This window comes from Hyaena hyaena, unplaced genomic scaffold (genome assembly GCF_003009895.1).
Source record: "Hyaena hyaena isolate Hyena2069 unplaced genomic scaffold, ASM300989v1 scaffold_1071, whole genome shotgun sequence".
In the NCBI taxonomy this organism is placed as follows: Eukaryota; Metazoa; Chordata; class Mammalia; order Carnivora; family Hyaenidae; genus Hyaena; species Hyaena hyaena.
Window position 1 is genome coordinate 236,525 of NW_024081705.1, and position 11,788 is coordinate 248,312.

At 45.2% G+C, this 11,788-nt stretch overlaps 1 protein-coding gene across 1 annotated transcript in view; it reads right to left on the reverse strand.

The window, feature by feature from the left end:
* The window catches only part of JPH1 (junctophilin 1), an 87,437-nt gene extending 79,342 nt beyond the window's left edge, over nucleotides 1-8,095 (reverse strand). Inside the window, 2 exon segments of the mRNA XM_039222174.1 lie at nucleotides 1,264-2,023; nucleotides 7,717-8,095. Of these exon segments, the coding sequence (XP_039078105.1) occupies nucleotides 1,264-2,023; nucleotides 7,717-8,095 (1,139 nt within the window).
* Nucleotides 8,096-11,788: the final 3,693 nt, after the last annotated feature.

Sequence of the window (11,788 nt, forward strand, 5' to 3'; positions counted from 1 at the left end):
TTATGCTAATCAACAACAAGCAAGATTAACCTTAAAATAGGAGGAGTTTAAAATAAAGACAGAAACTCTGAAGACTTTTGATACCTCTCTCAATATAACACAAAAAAACATCTTTTCATTTTCCAAGTAGTGTTTCAGATACTCAGAAGTAAACAGTATCCATAAAGTTTTTTTTAAAGAAACTTCAAAAGTCTGAAACTATAAGGTTGAACCTTGTGAAATTGTCATGTTTTTGAACATCAAGAAGTTCAAGTATCAGAAATTTCACGTGGTTCAACCAAAGAAAAAAAGGGGCTCATTAATTCAATGCTAAGAATAAAAATCTGAAGACACGCTAATATTCTGTGGCTTCGACTTGGCTTCTACTTCTACGGGAAGTAGGAGTCAAAGTCACACACTACTGTGGCCATTCAGTGGCCATGTAAATAAGGCTAAAAATCTATTTTCCATTTATAACTTTTTTTTTTTTTGTCTACGACACGACAATTCTATTCCCAATAGAATTCTCCATTCCTCTCTTTGGACCCCAAACCCAGCTGTTGGTGGTAAAACTTCAAGCACACAGTCCTTCTGTGCCCACATACACCGCACTTCTCAATCTGGAATTCACTGCCATCTCCTACTCACTCCATCCCTCCTCTACTGTGCTACTTTCTTCCACCTCTGGCACACTGACAGTCCCATCTGTCCATGGCAGGTTTCCCCCACCCCTTTCCTTTGAATACACCAGTGATCTAACCATTCCAGCATAGAATGTGGCAATTCGTATCAGCCTTTGTCCTCTGCCATTCCCATACAGATGAGCTCTGTTACAGTCTTAAAGAACGCATAGGAGATATGGTCTCACTCCATTTTCTGCCATATCTAGATCCTGGTGGCTTTCTCAAAAAAAAAAAAAAAAAAAAAAAAGTCGTTCTCTGTGGTAGTAGTAAAACAAAACAAAACAGGAAAATGTTTTGGAGCTTTCTGGATTCCGGAAAATGTGCACAGAGCCTGAGTGACCGACGTTAAGCATTAAGGAAGTAACGTGTAACGGCAAGAGGCTCTCAACGTGCCTTCCACAATTTGCGATGACGGCATGTTTCAGAACAGTACAGGCACATTTCTGACGCTCACTCCATCGGAATCAATCATTTTCTAACTTCGATTCTGGCGGTTACAGAGGCAAATACGGTGACGACACCAACAGGATGACAAACATAGTATCTGACACCCCACTGTTTCGAACGCCCACGCACAACCGCCCACGCGACATCTACATACCTCGAATTCGCTATTTCCACTTTGGTTCTGGCCATGGCAGCCGCCCTTTGCGCGCCTTCAATTGCTCGGTCCACCTTCTCCCTAGTTTTTGTATTTCGTATCGGTATCAGCTGCTTCCTTATTCCACGGACCAGAATATTATTTTTGTATTTCCCCTCTTCTTTGGAGCCGTCGGGAAACACGGTGCAGCCGTAGCCATGCCTCTTGTTGTTTGCCCACTCGCCTTCGTACTTCATGCCGTTGGAGCGCTCGCTAATGCCGAACCCGTTTCGCTTGTCGTTCTTCCACTCGCCCATGTAGGTTTCCGTGGTGGTGGCGTCCACGTGGTCTTCCACGGGGCAAAAATCACAATCTACGTCGCCGAAGCTGATGGTGGAGTTGGCGTCGCTGGAACTAATTCTGCTCATGGCCGCGTCGCTGCGCACCGAGCTGCGCTTGCTGGAGATGGAAGACTTGGATTCGGACTTGCGAAGTTTCATGCTTCCGAGGAGGGAGCCCCTTCGGAAGAGGCCGCCCTTCTTCTTGCCCGCGAGCTCCGCGTCGGCGTGGAAGTTGAGCACGAAGCCGCCGCGGGTGCCGGCGGGGCTGTCGGCGGCGGCCGCGGCGTCGTGGAGCACGCTGCCGTTGCTCTGCTCGCTGCGCAGCGAGGCCATGGAGGTGCGCAGCGGCGAGCGGATCACCGTGGCCATGCCGTACGGCACGCTCTGGCGCACGCCGTAGCCGTGCCGCATGCCGCCGGCCCACTGGCCCTGGTAAGTACCTTCGGGAGAGACGGCGAGAAAGCACAGCGTGAGTCGGGGGCGGGAGGGGGCGACCTCGCCTGCCAGCCCCTGGGTGCGCCCAGGAGAGCCTGGTGCCCAGAGCAGGCAGGCAGGCTCGTGGTCAAAACCCAGCCCCCCAGCACCTGGGTGCGCCCAAGAGAGCCTGGTGCCCAGAGCAGGCAGGCAGGCTCGTGGTCAAATCCCAGCCCCCCAGCACCTGGGTGCGCCCAGGAGAGCCTGGTGCCCAGAGCAGGCAGGCAGGCTCGTGGTCAAATCCCACACGTCTCCAGGTCAACCCTAAGCGATACTCTACGTTTCATCCACTTGCTTGTGAATTCGCGCCCTGTAATTCTGTGTCTATGGATTCAATGTAATTGTTTAGCTTTTTCCAAACGTTTGGTAGTTTTATGTTTCATTTAAAAACGAGTGTTTCAGATGAAACCACCGCTTTGTAATACGAAAATAGTGATCATTAGAGAACTTTTCTCCCCTGAAGTTAACACATCAAACTCCTCATAGGAAGGTAGTGTCACAGAAGATGAAATGAGCTCTACTCGTGAATTTTAATTATACTCATTGAGCAGAAAAGCTCTAAAAACTCTAGGTCTGTCACTAGAACATTCCAACAAGCTCAGAGACTTAATTAAAATGGTTAGTGGTCGCGACATGAGTCATCAAGCACATTTTACTTTACATTTTTCTTTTAGGTTCAGCATCTTTTTTTTAGGGCAGGAAAGCTGTTTAATATTTAGAATTATTATTTAGATTTGGGAGAAATGTTTGGAGCTAAGAGTGATTTGACAAAAATGATATATACCCTGAATATGGTGAGACATTATGAAAAAATGGGCAATTGATTTTAACATTTTGTACTTCCACGTGAAATGGTCAAGATTTGCCCTGTACTCCTTGCCAGATTTGCTTTCTCCTGGTCATTCTCTTCATAGATTTCCCTAGTCACTGCCACTACGTAATGAGCCACATCATGGACTAGAAGCACTCTGAGGGCAGGAGTTACCTCCTAAGCAAACACAAAACTTCCAGTCTCATGGCTTATGTGTCTTGTGGTCTGCAGGTGTTGATGACTTTATAGTAAGTAGCTATGGTGGCTCAAAAGAGTATACAATGTACCCCTAGAAAAACTGAACTAAGGCCAAAATAAAACTTCCACTATTTAACAGTATGGAATTCATCTCAGAGCAAAGGGATGTTTGACAATGTCCCTAAAACTTTGTTGACTCCAGATCACTTTTTCAATGAATAGTATGCCTTTTTAGGAATAGCAGAATCTCTAATCTAAAGCATTTGTGTAAATTTTTAAGCAAGTTAGCAAAATAATGTAGTGCTGCTTTTAAAATAATCACATGAAAAACTGAATACTAAAATTAGGGAGCTTATGGGTGGCTCAGTCAGCCATAGGACTCTTGAATTTTGGCTCAGGTCATGATCTCACAGTTTGGGAGTTTGAGCCCTGCGTTGGGCTCTGCCCTGGTGGTATTAAGCCTGCTTGGGATTCTCTCTCTCTGCCCCTTACCTGCTCTCTCTCTCAAAATAAATATAAGTGAACTTGAAAAGAAATAGGAAACTTAGGGAAAAAAATTTTTTTTCTTTTTATAGAATATAGAATTTTCTTTTCAAAATCAAGGCCATTTCCTTTAATTAAAGGCACATTTTAAATTATGGTATCCCCCAGAAGTTATCTAGAAATTTTAAGATATAAGTACTTCTGTATGTTTCATAGTAACTCACAATACCATAGAAAATAAATCATTACAGTGATGCAATCATTTGATGTAATCAAACGTCGACCTCTGTCAGTTTCTGATTGTATAGATCTACCTTGAAGTCACTTTTCATTTTATATTGCCACACACAGATTTCCGCTGTGTGGCATGTTTACTTTTTAAATACTGAGCGATAATGCTAATGGTTTTAGATCACTGTGTTAATACGTGATTTCATTGCATTTAAAAGTTAAAACTGTAATGGATCCAAAGCAAAAGTTTTGATTCATTTCAAGACTACCTTCTCTTTCTGTTTATTCTGATAGGTCTTTTTATAGGACATAAATCTAACAGCAGGGCAACAATGAAATTCTAGGAGGTCTGGTACGATGAATGTCCTATTCTAGGCAAATGTACAAGTTTTAACCTGACCTTTATGAACTTCTAAGAAGGTAGGTGGGCCATAGCTTTCTCAAAAGGATTGAACCCCAAAGGATAAGACAGTCGTATAGAACATTTCGGGTTAAGAAGGTTCCTGCTGAATATTAGCCATTTCCAAATACCACCACCTTAACACGGAAGGGAATTAAATTAGGAAATCTGAACTTTGACTTTTCCTTGGTCTATATAGATAAAATACAAGTTCTAGCATAAAGGTTCTACAACTTGACTTACATGTTAAAACCTTTTTTAAAAAATATTTTGTGTAAACAAGGAATGCTATAATCACCTCCTAGCTTTCTACATCATGACAAGTTAATTTTGCAAGAATAGTTTCCAAAGGTGCTATTTGAGATCAATTAAGTTTCATACTTTTAAAATGCAACCATACCATCTTAGTAAATGTTTAACAGCGAGGGAGAATTAACAAGTAGCTTTCTTAAACTGATATCTCCAAAAGTAAGACAAGTATTCAGAATTTCCAAATAAGTACTGCTTGAAAATCCAAGCAGTTTAAGGCAACAGCAGTAATTAGAAAGTTTAGGTCTCTGCTTAACTGTCAAGCAGGGAAGGGGAGGTGGTAACAGCATTGGCCACATTCCCATCCGATTTTCTTAAATCACAGTGTATGGAAGGCTTCCTCCATGGAATTGCTAAAAACCAATTTACAGTCAAACTGTTAGGAGTTCATTTGAAATTTAAAATAGGTTTAGTCAATGAACTTAGAAAAAAAAGGTTTCTATTTTTTTTTTTTTATGAAGCAGGTAGGTATCAACTTCTCACCACTGTCCAAATAAAGTTCTAATTAGCTCCTCTCCATTCCTCAAATAAAGATGCAGATTTCACAAGCATAAAAAGTATTTTTATGGGTTTTTAAAGTATGTTCTATGATTTTTCATCTGGGAACTGGTTTGCTAGCTATAGCCATTTTAACTACACAGTCTTGTAGTGGAAGGCTCCCAGTTCAGAAGGCGTTCCCGTCAAATGTAGACCGTGCTATGCCAAACCTACATTTGTGGGCAGTGAATGGGTATATGCAAGCACGCATACAGTTAATAAAGCAATGCGTCCTCCTAGATATTTCCCATAGTTTTATGGCTGGTGAAAACAATGAGGCACAGCAGATCAGAATTTATGCAAAAAATTCTGGGCACCTGGATGTGGATTTCATTATTATGGCACTTATTTTTAATTTTCAGGCAATTTCTATGCCAGCAACACTTCGCACACACATTACTGATAAAATAAGTCAAGTGGTACTTCCCACGTGAAGCTAATGCTTTCTTCATCTTCCAGTTTAATGTCCTCACAGAATACATGGAGTCAGATTTTCCCGAAGTTTGACAGAGGGTGCCCAGGGATGGGCATGTGGTGGTGAAGAGGCAAAAATAAACTAATTCTTAAGTAAGAATGGGGAGGGTGAGATTTCCTAGTTTGGCCAAAAGTTCTGTATAAAATAAGTTATTGCAATATACTTCTACTTAGACCACCACTTTATGACTCTGGACTTTCTAATTAAACGGAGTGACATATGAAAGAAAGCAGAAAATCAGCTAGTGCAGAGTAGACCCTGAAAGTGATTTTTAAAGTTTTTTTCCTTCCTAATTGGTAGCATACTTGATTTTTTTTTTACACAAAAGGAAAACCACAGTCCCATGGTGATGCCAAATTCTAAGGGTTTCAAAAGTTTTTTAAGTCAGTTTAAAAACAGAAGACAGATTATTCATAAAGTCATCCCAGTCATTTGAGCTTCTAAAACACATAGAAGACCTCTGTTATGCTATATATATACTTTTTTTTTATTGCTAAGTGTAATGAATACTCTAAACCAAGAGATTTTGTTTAATTAGTAACTTTAAAAGACTAATTTATTTTTAACCTTCCCAAACTGAAGAGAACTATCCTTGTCCTTCTTAAAAGGTTATAAAATAACAAGCATTATTTAAAAAATAAATTTTGCATTCTACTTTTGAGCATGGAATTTAGTTATATTGCAGACCTAGGGTCTCCAATAAAATCCCGTCACAAGCTAGCATATTTACAGGGCTGTCAACTAACGTACTATATGCCCATTCAGAACATTTAAAGGCCGAATTAATAACTGTGGAGCGCAAGTCCCATATAACCCTTATAAAGATTTTGCCCCCTTTTAATCCATGAGAACCATATCCTTTATTTATACTGTAGGACCAAAAGATGTCCATTTTATCAAATCCTACCATTGTACGGTTTTGCATTTCAAATACAGCCCAAGTGTTCTGAGTAAGTGAAGTGTACAAATTGTATAAGCTTTTATATAAGTAGTGACCTAACTGAAGTTGCAGTGGGCTGGAGAAACTTTTAATTGGATCCTTTTCATACCCTTCAGCTCTGAGCCGCGTAATTACAAAAGTTGACACTGCCTCCTAGAACCCTTTTCAATTAACTATGAGTGTGTTTATTATCAGAAAACGTATTTTGCCAAAGTATAACCCATTCATCCTTCTCCGCTCATTACACAAGGAAATTCATCAGGTTTTGACACCTGTTTCAGTAATGGATACTTCTCGTAATTAAAAGAAAGGAAAAAGGAACTCTGCCTCTACACAATTTATTTTGCAAATATTGTAAAGTATTAAAACGAGGCAATTTGGGGCATAGCCAGCATGTTGAGGTCATACACCTTAGTGCAATTTAGTGATTCCATATTGTCACGCTCTGGAATAAAGCGGCTGCTAACTTAATTGCAGGACTAGAGCTTTTAATATATTTCTTAAAACACCGGCTTCGTCGTTCCTTTCGAAGACACTTTCCTAGTAATTTGCCCAAAGTTCTCCAGGTCAACAATGACGACCAACCATTCTTTTGATTGAAAACCACTACTTTAAGGAACCTAACGAAAACTAGGAAGAAAAACCCACACCCTCTGAGCCCCACCTGCATCAGGTGGCCTCTCCACTTCCATAGCTAGGAGGTTTCCAAATGCCACTACGCCAAACAAGGCGCAGTTCCCCTACATCTTAGTTATGGGGTTCTGGCTTCTATCTTTAGGCTACGGGAGGACCAGAAGCGAAATACGACTCCACGTGAAACCAATCCGGGGAGCGGTCGGCACCGACCGCCAGGCTCCCGAGCCCAGGGCGTTTGCTCTAACTCCGCCGGAGTGGCGTTTTCAAACCCGGCCGGGAGAGGGAGGGATCAGGAACGTAATGTGACGGGCTCAAGTGACAGCGTCCTGTCTCCAGCCCGGCCCACCCGGGCGGCGCTCCCTCCTGGTGGCAGTGCAGCGCTGGCGCCGGCCAGGTAGATTCACGCCTCGCTCCCCCGGGTGTGGACACGCCGCCCGTTCCGAGAACCGGGTCGGACCAACCCCCCCCCGCGCTAGTCGCGTCCCCACGCCGGCGCGGGAGGTGGGTGGGAGGCCTCCCCAGGTGTTTTGGCGGGTTTCCGGGCACGTGCGCCTCGAGTCCTCCCCGCTTCCCCGCAGCCGGGGCAAAGCCCAGCGCACCAGCTCGCGGCGCAGCCGGGCCGCCGGCGACGCTGCTCACCTCCGTCCCCGTAGGTCTCCACGCCGTACCCGTCCTGCAGCCCGTTACTCCAGGTACCCTCGTAGCGAGCGGGGGTGCACAGGCTCTGCCGGACCCCGTAGCGCCCCTTGAAACCATGTGACCACTCCCCCCGGTACATCCACTTGCCCTTCGTCTCCACCCCCAGCCCGTGCCGCTTGCCCTGCGCCCAGTAGCCCTGGTAGGTGTTGCCGCTGGGCCAGGTGTAGCCTCCAGCCACCTCGAAGCCGTGCGACCAGGAGCCCGAGTACTCGCCCTGGCCCCTGGGCCCCGTGCAGATGCCATGCCCGTGCGCCTTGCCCTCCTCCCAGCCGCCGCAGTAGGTGCCGCCATCGTCGAAGTCGAACCTTCCGCCCGTCATTCGGGGGGCAGCCCCGGCGCGCTCCCCGCGGGGGCACGGACGCGGGCAGAGCTGGGCACGGCAGGGTGTAGCTCGGGGACGGGGGCCCGGCGGGCGAGCTCACGACAGCGCCCCGGGCAGCTCGCGCCGCCGCTCGGCTCCAGTCCGACGCCGCCCCCGTCCTCCCCTCTTCTTTCGCCGCCGCCACCGCCGCCTTCCTCCTCCTCCTCCTCCTCCTCCTCCTCCTCCTCCTTCCCCGCCGCCGCCCGGGCCAGCGCCGCGCGCGAGAGGACAGCCCAGGCTCCGGAGCGGACCTTCAGCTGCTCCCGCCCGCCCACGTGAGCCGGGCGCCGCCCCGCGCCCGCCCCTCGTCCCCTCCCCGGGCGCCGAGGCCCGGCCCCGCGGCGCTCCGGCCCCGCCCGGCCCTGCCCCCCGCCCCGGGAGCCGACGCTTCCCCGGCGGCGGGCGGGCGGGCGCGGGGAGCGGGCGGCGCGCGTGTGTTCGAGCCGTGCGATGCCGGTGGCGGGGCGAGCGTACCCAGGGACGCGCGAGAACCCCGGCGGGCAGACGAAGGCGCGGCTGCGTGTGCGGGGGCAGCTCGCGGGCGGCGCAGCCTCCTGTGTTTGTGTTTGGGGTTTATCAAAGTGGTTAAGCTCCTGTAAGTGCCACCACGTGTGCGTTGAGGGAAAACTCCCGTATGCGTGTTTGTCTGCATGGGGTTTGTAGTTGCATTTTTTCGGCATTCCAACTTGTGTACTGTTGCGTTTGTCATGCTCAGCTGTCATCGTGAATTAACAGCTCCTAGATAGATGTATGCATGTGATATAAATCTCCGGCAGCCTAGATATAATTGTGCAGAATGTTCTTTTACACCTACCCGTTTCTAAGCACATGTGTTTGCATTTATTTAATGAAGATACGGGGCGGGGGGTGGGGGGAGAGAGCCGTGCAATTTGAAAAGGCGCAGACTAAATTGGTTAGCTTTTTATTTGTAATAAGGAAGAGGATGTTTTGCATCTGTCTTTCCAGAGGTATATGCTATTTCCTTTCGCATCAGAGCTCCTAATGCCTCATTTGTTCTTCTGACAACCTTAGAAATTCTTCAGCCAGGAGCTATGTACCCAACAGGCAAGACAGCTCAGTCTTTGAATATAGTGTTTGTATCTGGAATGTACACCTGGTACCTCTCCACCGGGATCCACAGTTTAACAAAATAAATAGAAGATCTCAAGGAGGAATATGGTAAGTAAGACAGTGTTCTAAACTTACAAAAAGCCTGTGACCTAAAAAAAAAAACTGGGGACAGGTGTCAGCTGATCTACTTTCCAGCTACAACACTGCTTTGTTGAATTCACTTTAGGCAACTCTTTTGAACTTGCAAACTTCTATGTTCCCATCTGCCAAATGGGAATGGCAAGATTTGTTTCCCCCCTTTCTGTGTAAGATGATAACAGAGTATGTTGCGCACAGTGCGAAACCAAGAATTAGAGATTTGGTATTAGGCGAGTTGAATCAGTAGAGTCTTTGGTGAAAGCAGGCATTGGTCTCAAGCTCACCATCAATATACTTACGGGAGACACCTTTCTGTGGTTCATACCCTGGGGTCTTAGGTTGGCCTCTCAGGGACACTGCTTTGCAGAGTTTTCATGATATTCCTTAGACTGAGAGGCTTTGGGATGACTGGAGAAGCAACAGAGGCTGCCAAAGTTTCCGTAAGTATTTGATAATCAGATAAAAATGATCTGATGTCAGGGTGTCAGGGTAAGGGAGCAGGGGAAAAACAGATTAAACTACACAGAAAAGGAACTGAAATTGACCTTGAATGGCTGTATCTCAGGATTGGAGCTGGCCTTTCCTGCTTATCTGGCTGAAATACTGAAAGAAAAATCTCAGTTTACACAGAGCCAAATCACCAAAGAGAATTAGAAACCCTCATCCATGGCACTGCCTGCAGAGATGCCAGGAATAGTGCTTACCCTAGTGGCCTGAAATAATTACGCATCTTGCTCAGCATCTTGTCCTGGACTAGGGATTGATTTAGGCCACTGGGAAAACGAGGGCCCAGGACTTTGCAGCTGAACCGCAGTTCATTTCTCTGTTACGGGGTACACCAGGATCAGAAGCTAGCATCGGGAGACACGTGGCCATCTACTGTGGGGCTCTATTTGATATGAAAACACTGCAGTTGCTCAAGCCGACATCTTTTTTTCCTCTTCTTAAACTGGCTTTTCTCACAAAGTACGTTTTGTCCTTTTCCCATTCTTCTTTTTTGTGAATCTACACCCATATGTGTTGGAATCCATATATGAATATTTCAGGGCTAAGTTTTTGTTCGCAAGCATGGTGGAAACACTTTTTTTTTTAACTTTTCCGAATGAGGTCTCATGCAAATAATGGATTTCTTCTGAAATTAACTCGCACAGAGCAAGTGACGCACTGGCTTCTGTGACGGATGTCTAGGCCGTCTCTGGTGGGTGGACAAAGGATGATGACACACATATATCTGGATAGAATATGGAGATTAGGAGAAGATAAGAGACAGGGCCATTTATCTCTTTATCGCTTGCTGTCCTTCATAAGATGTCTTCTTTGGAAGGATTCTTCATTAAAAGAGAATCCACCACCGAAGACGTGGTGTTCCGTTTCAAGTAATTCTAATCCTAACCTGAGTCTGCCATTGGCTCTCTTCATGGAAGGAAATTAGTATTGAATTTTTGGTTCAAAATTCAAAAGGACAACTTTGGCACGGTAACCATGTAAGCCATGCTTCAGCCTACCCCCTGCCGTCACAATGGAGTGTTTCCCCAGTCACACTGATGGGCTTATGAATATAAGTGTTCAGGTTCAATGGTAATGGTTGGAGAAGACTGGGAAAGAGAAGGAGGAGGAGGAAGAGGTGCTGACAGTGAGGGCATCACATATAGTAAGCAGTGGAATAATGCTGCAGTTCACTAGTCAGGGTTAGTAATGTCCTTATTTTCCCTCTCACTCTGAACCTTTGCCCTGGATAAGGGGGAGTTGAATTTAGCTTTAAGAAGGGATTAGTAAGAAGAGAATGTGAATGTGGGTTTGACAGGTGGGATGGGGGAGGCCATCAAAGCCCAGGGGCCAACAGCCACTCTAGCAGTTTCTTTTTCTCCATGCTCAAAATTCAGCTATTTTCGGCTTCCATTCTAAAAAAAAAAAAAAAAAAATTGTAACAAAACTAAGCCATTTTGAGTGTGAATGTCTAGTAACAACCTGTTGCTGAGGATGTTCTGTTTAGAATTTAATATTTTTTAATGAAGATGTGCTTAAAAACGTATTGGCAACTTTATTTTGTTTACATATCGGAATTATTGAAATTCTTGGTAAAAAATTTACAAACAACAAAGTCTGATCTGTAGATGTGTATGGTCTAAGGTGTGTTCGCCGCTTCAAAGTGTGTAAAAAATCACATACAATTAAAATTACTGCATTAGGTAAGTTAATCAAAATGAGTCGTTAGCACATTTAGAAAGCATTTATAAAAATTTAATGTATTGTGGAATAAACACAAAAGTTAAGAAATAAGGTTATAAGCTCTGCAGACAACCTGATATCAAAAGGGGAAGAAAATTCCAAAATGAGTGGTCTTCAAAACTTTGAAGGCAAACACTGAGTGCCAGATTCATTGCTAAGTTCTTTACATGCATTAATTCATTTAAATCTCCTAGTGACATAATACCCATGCGA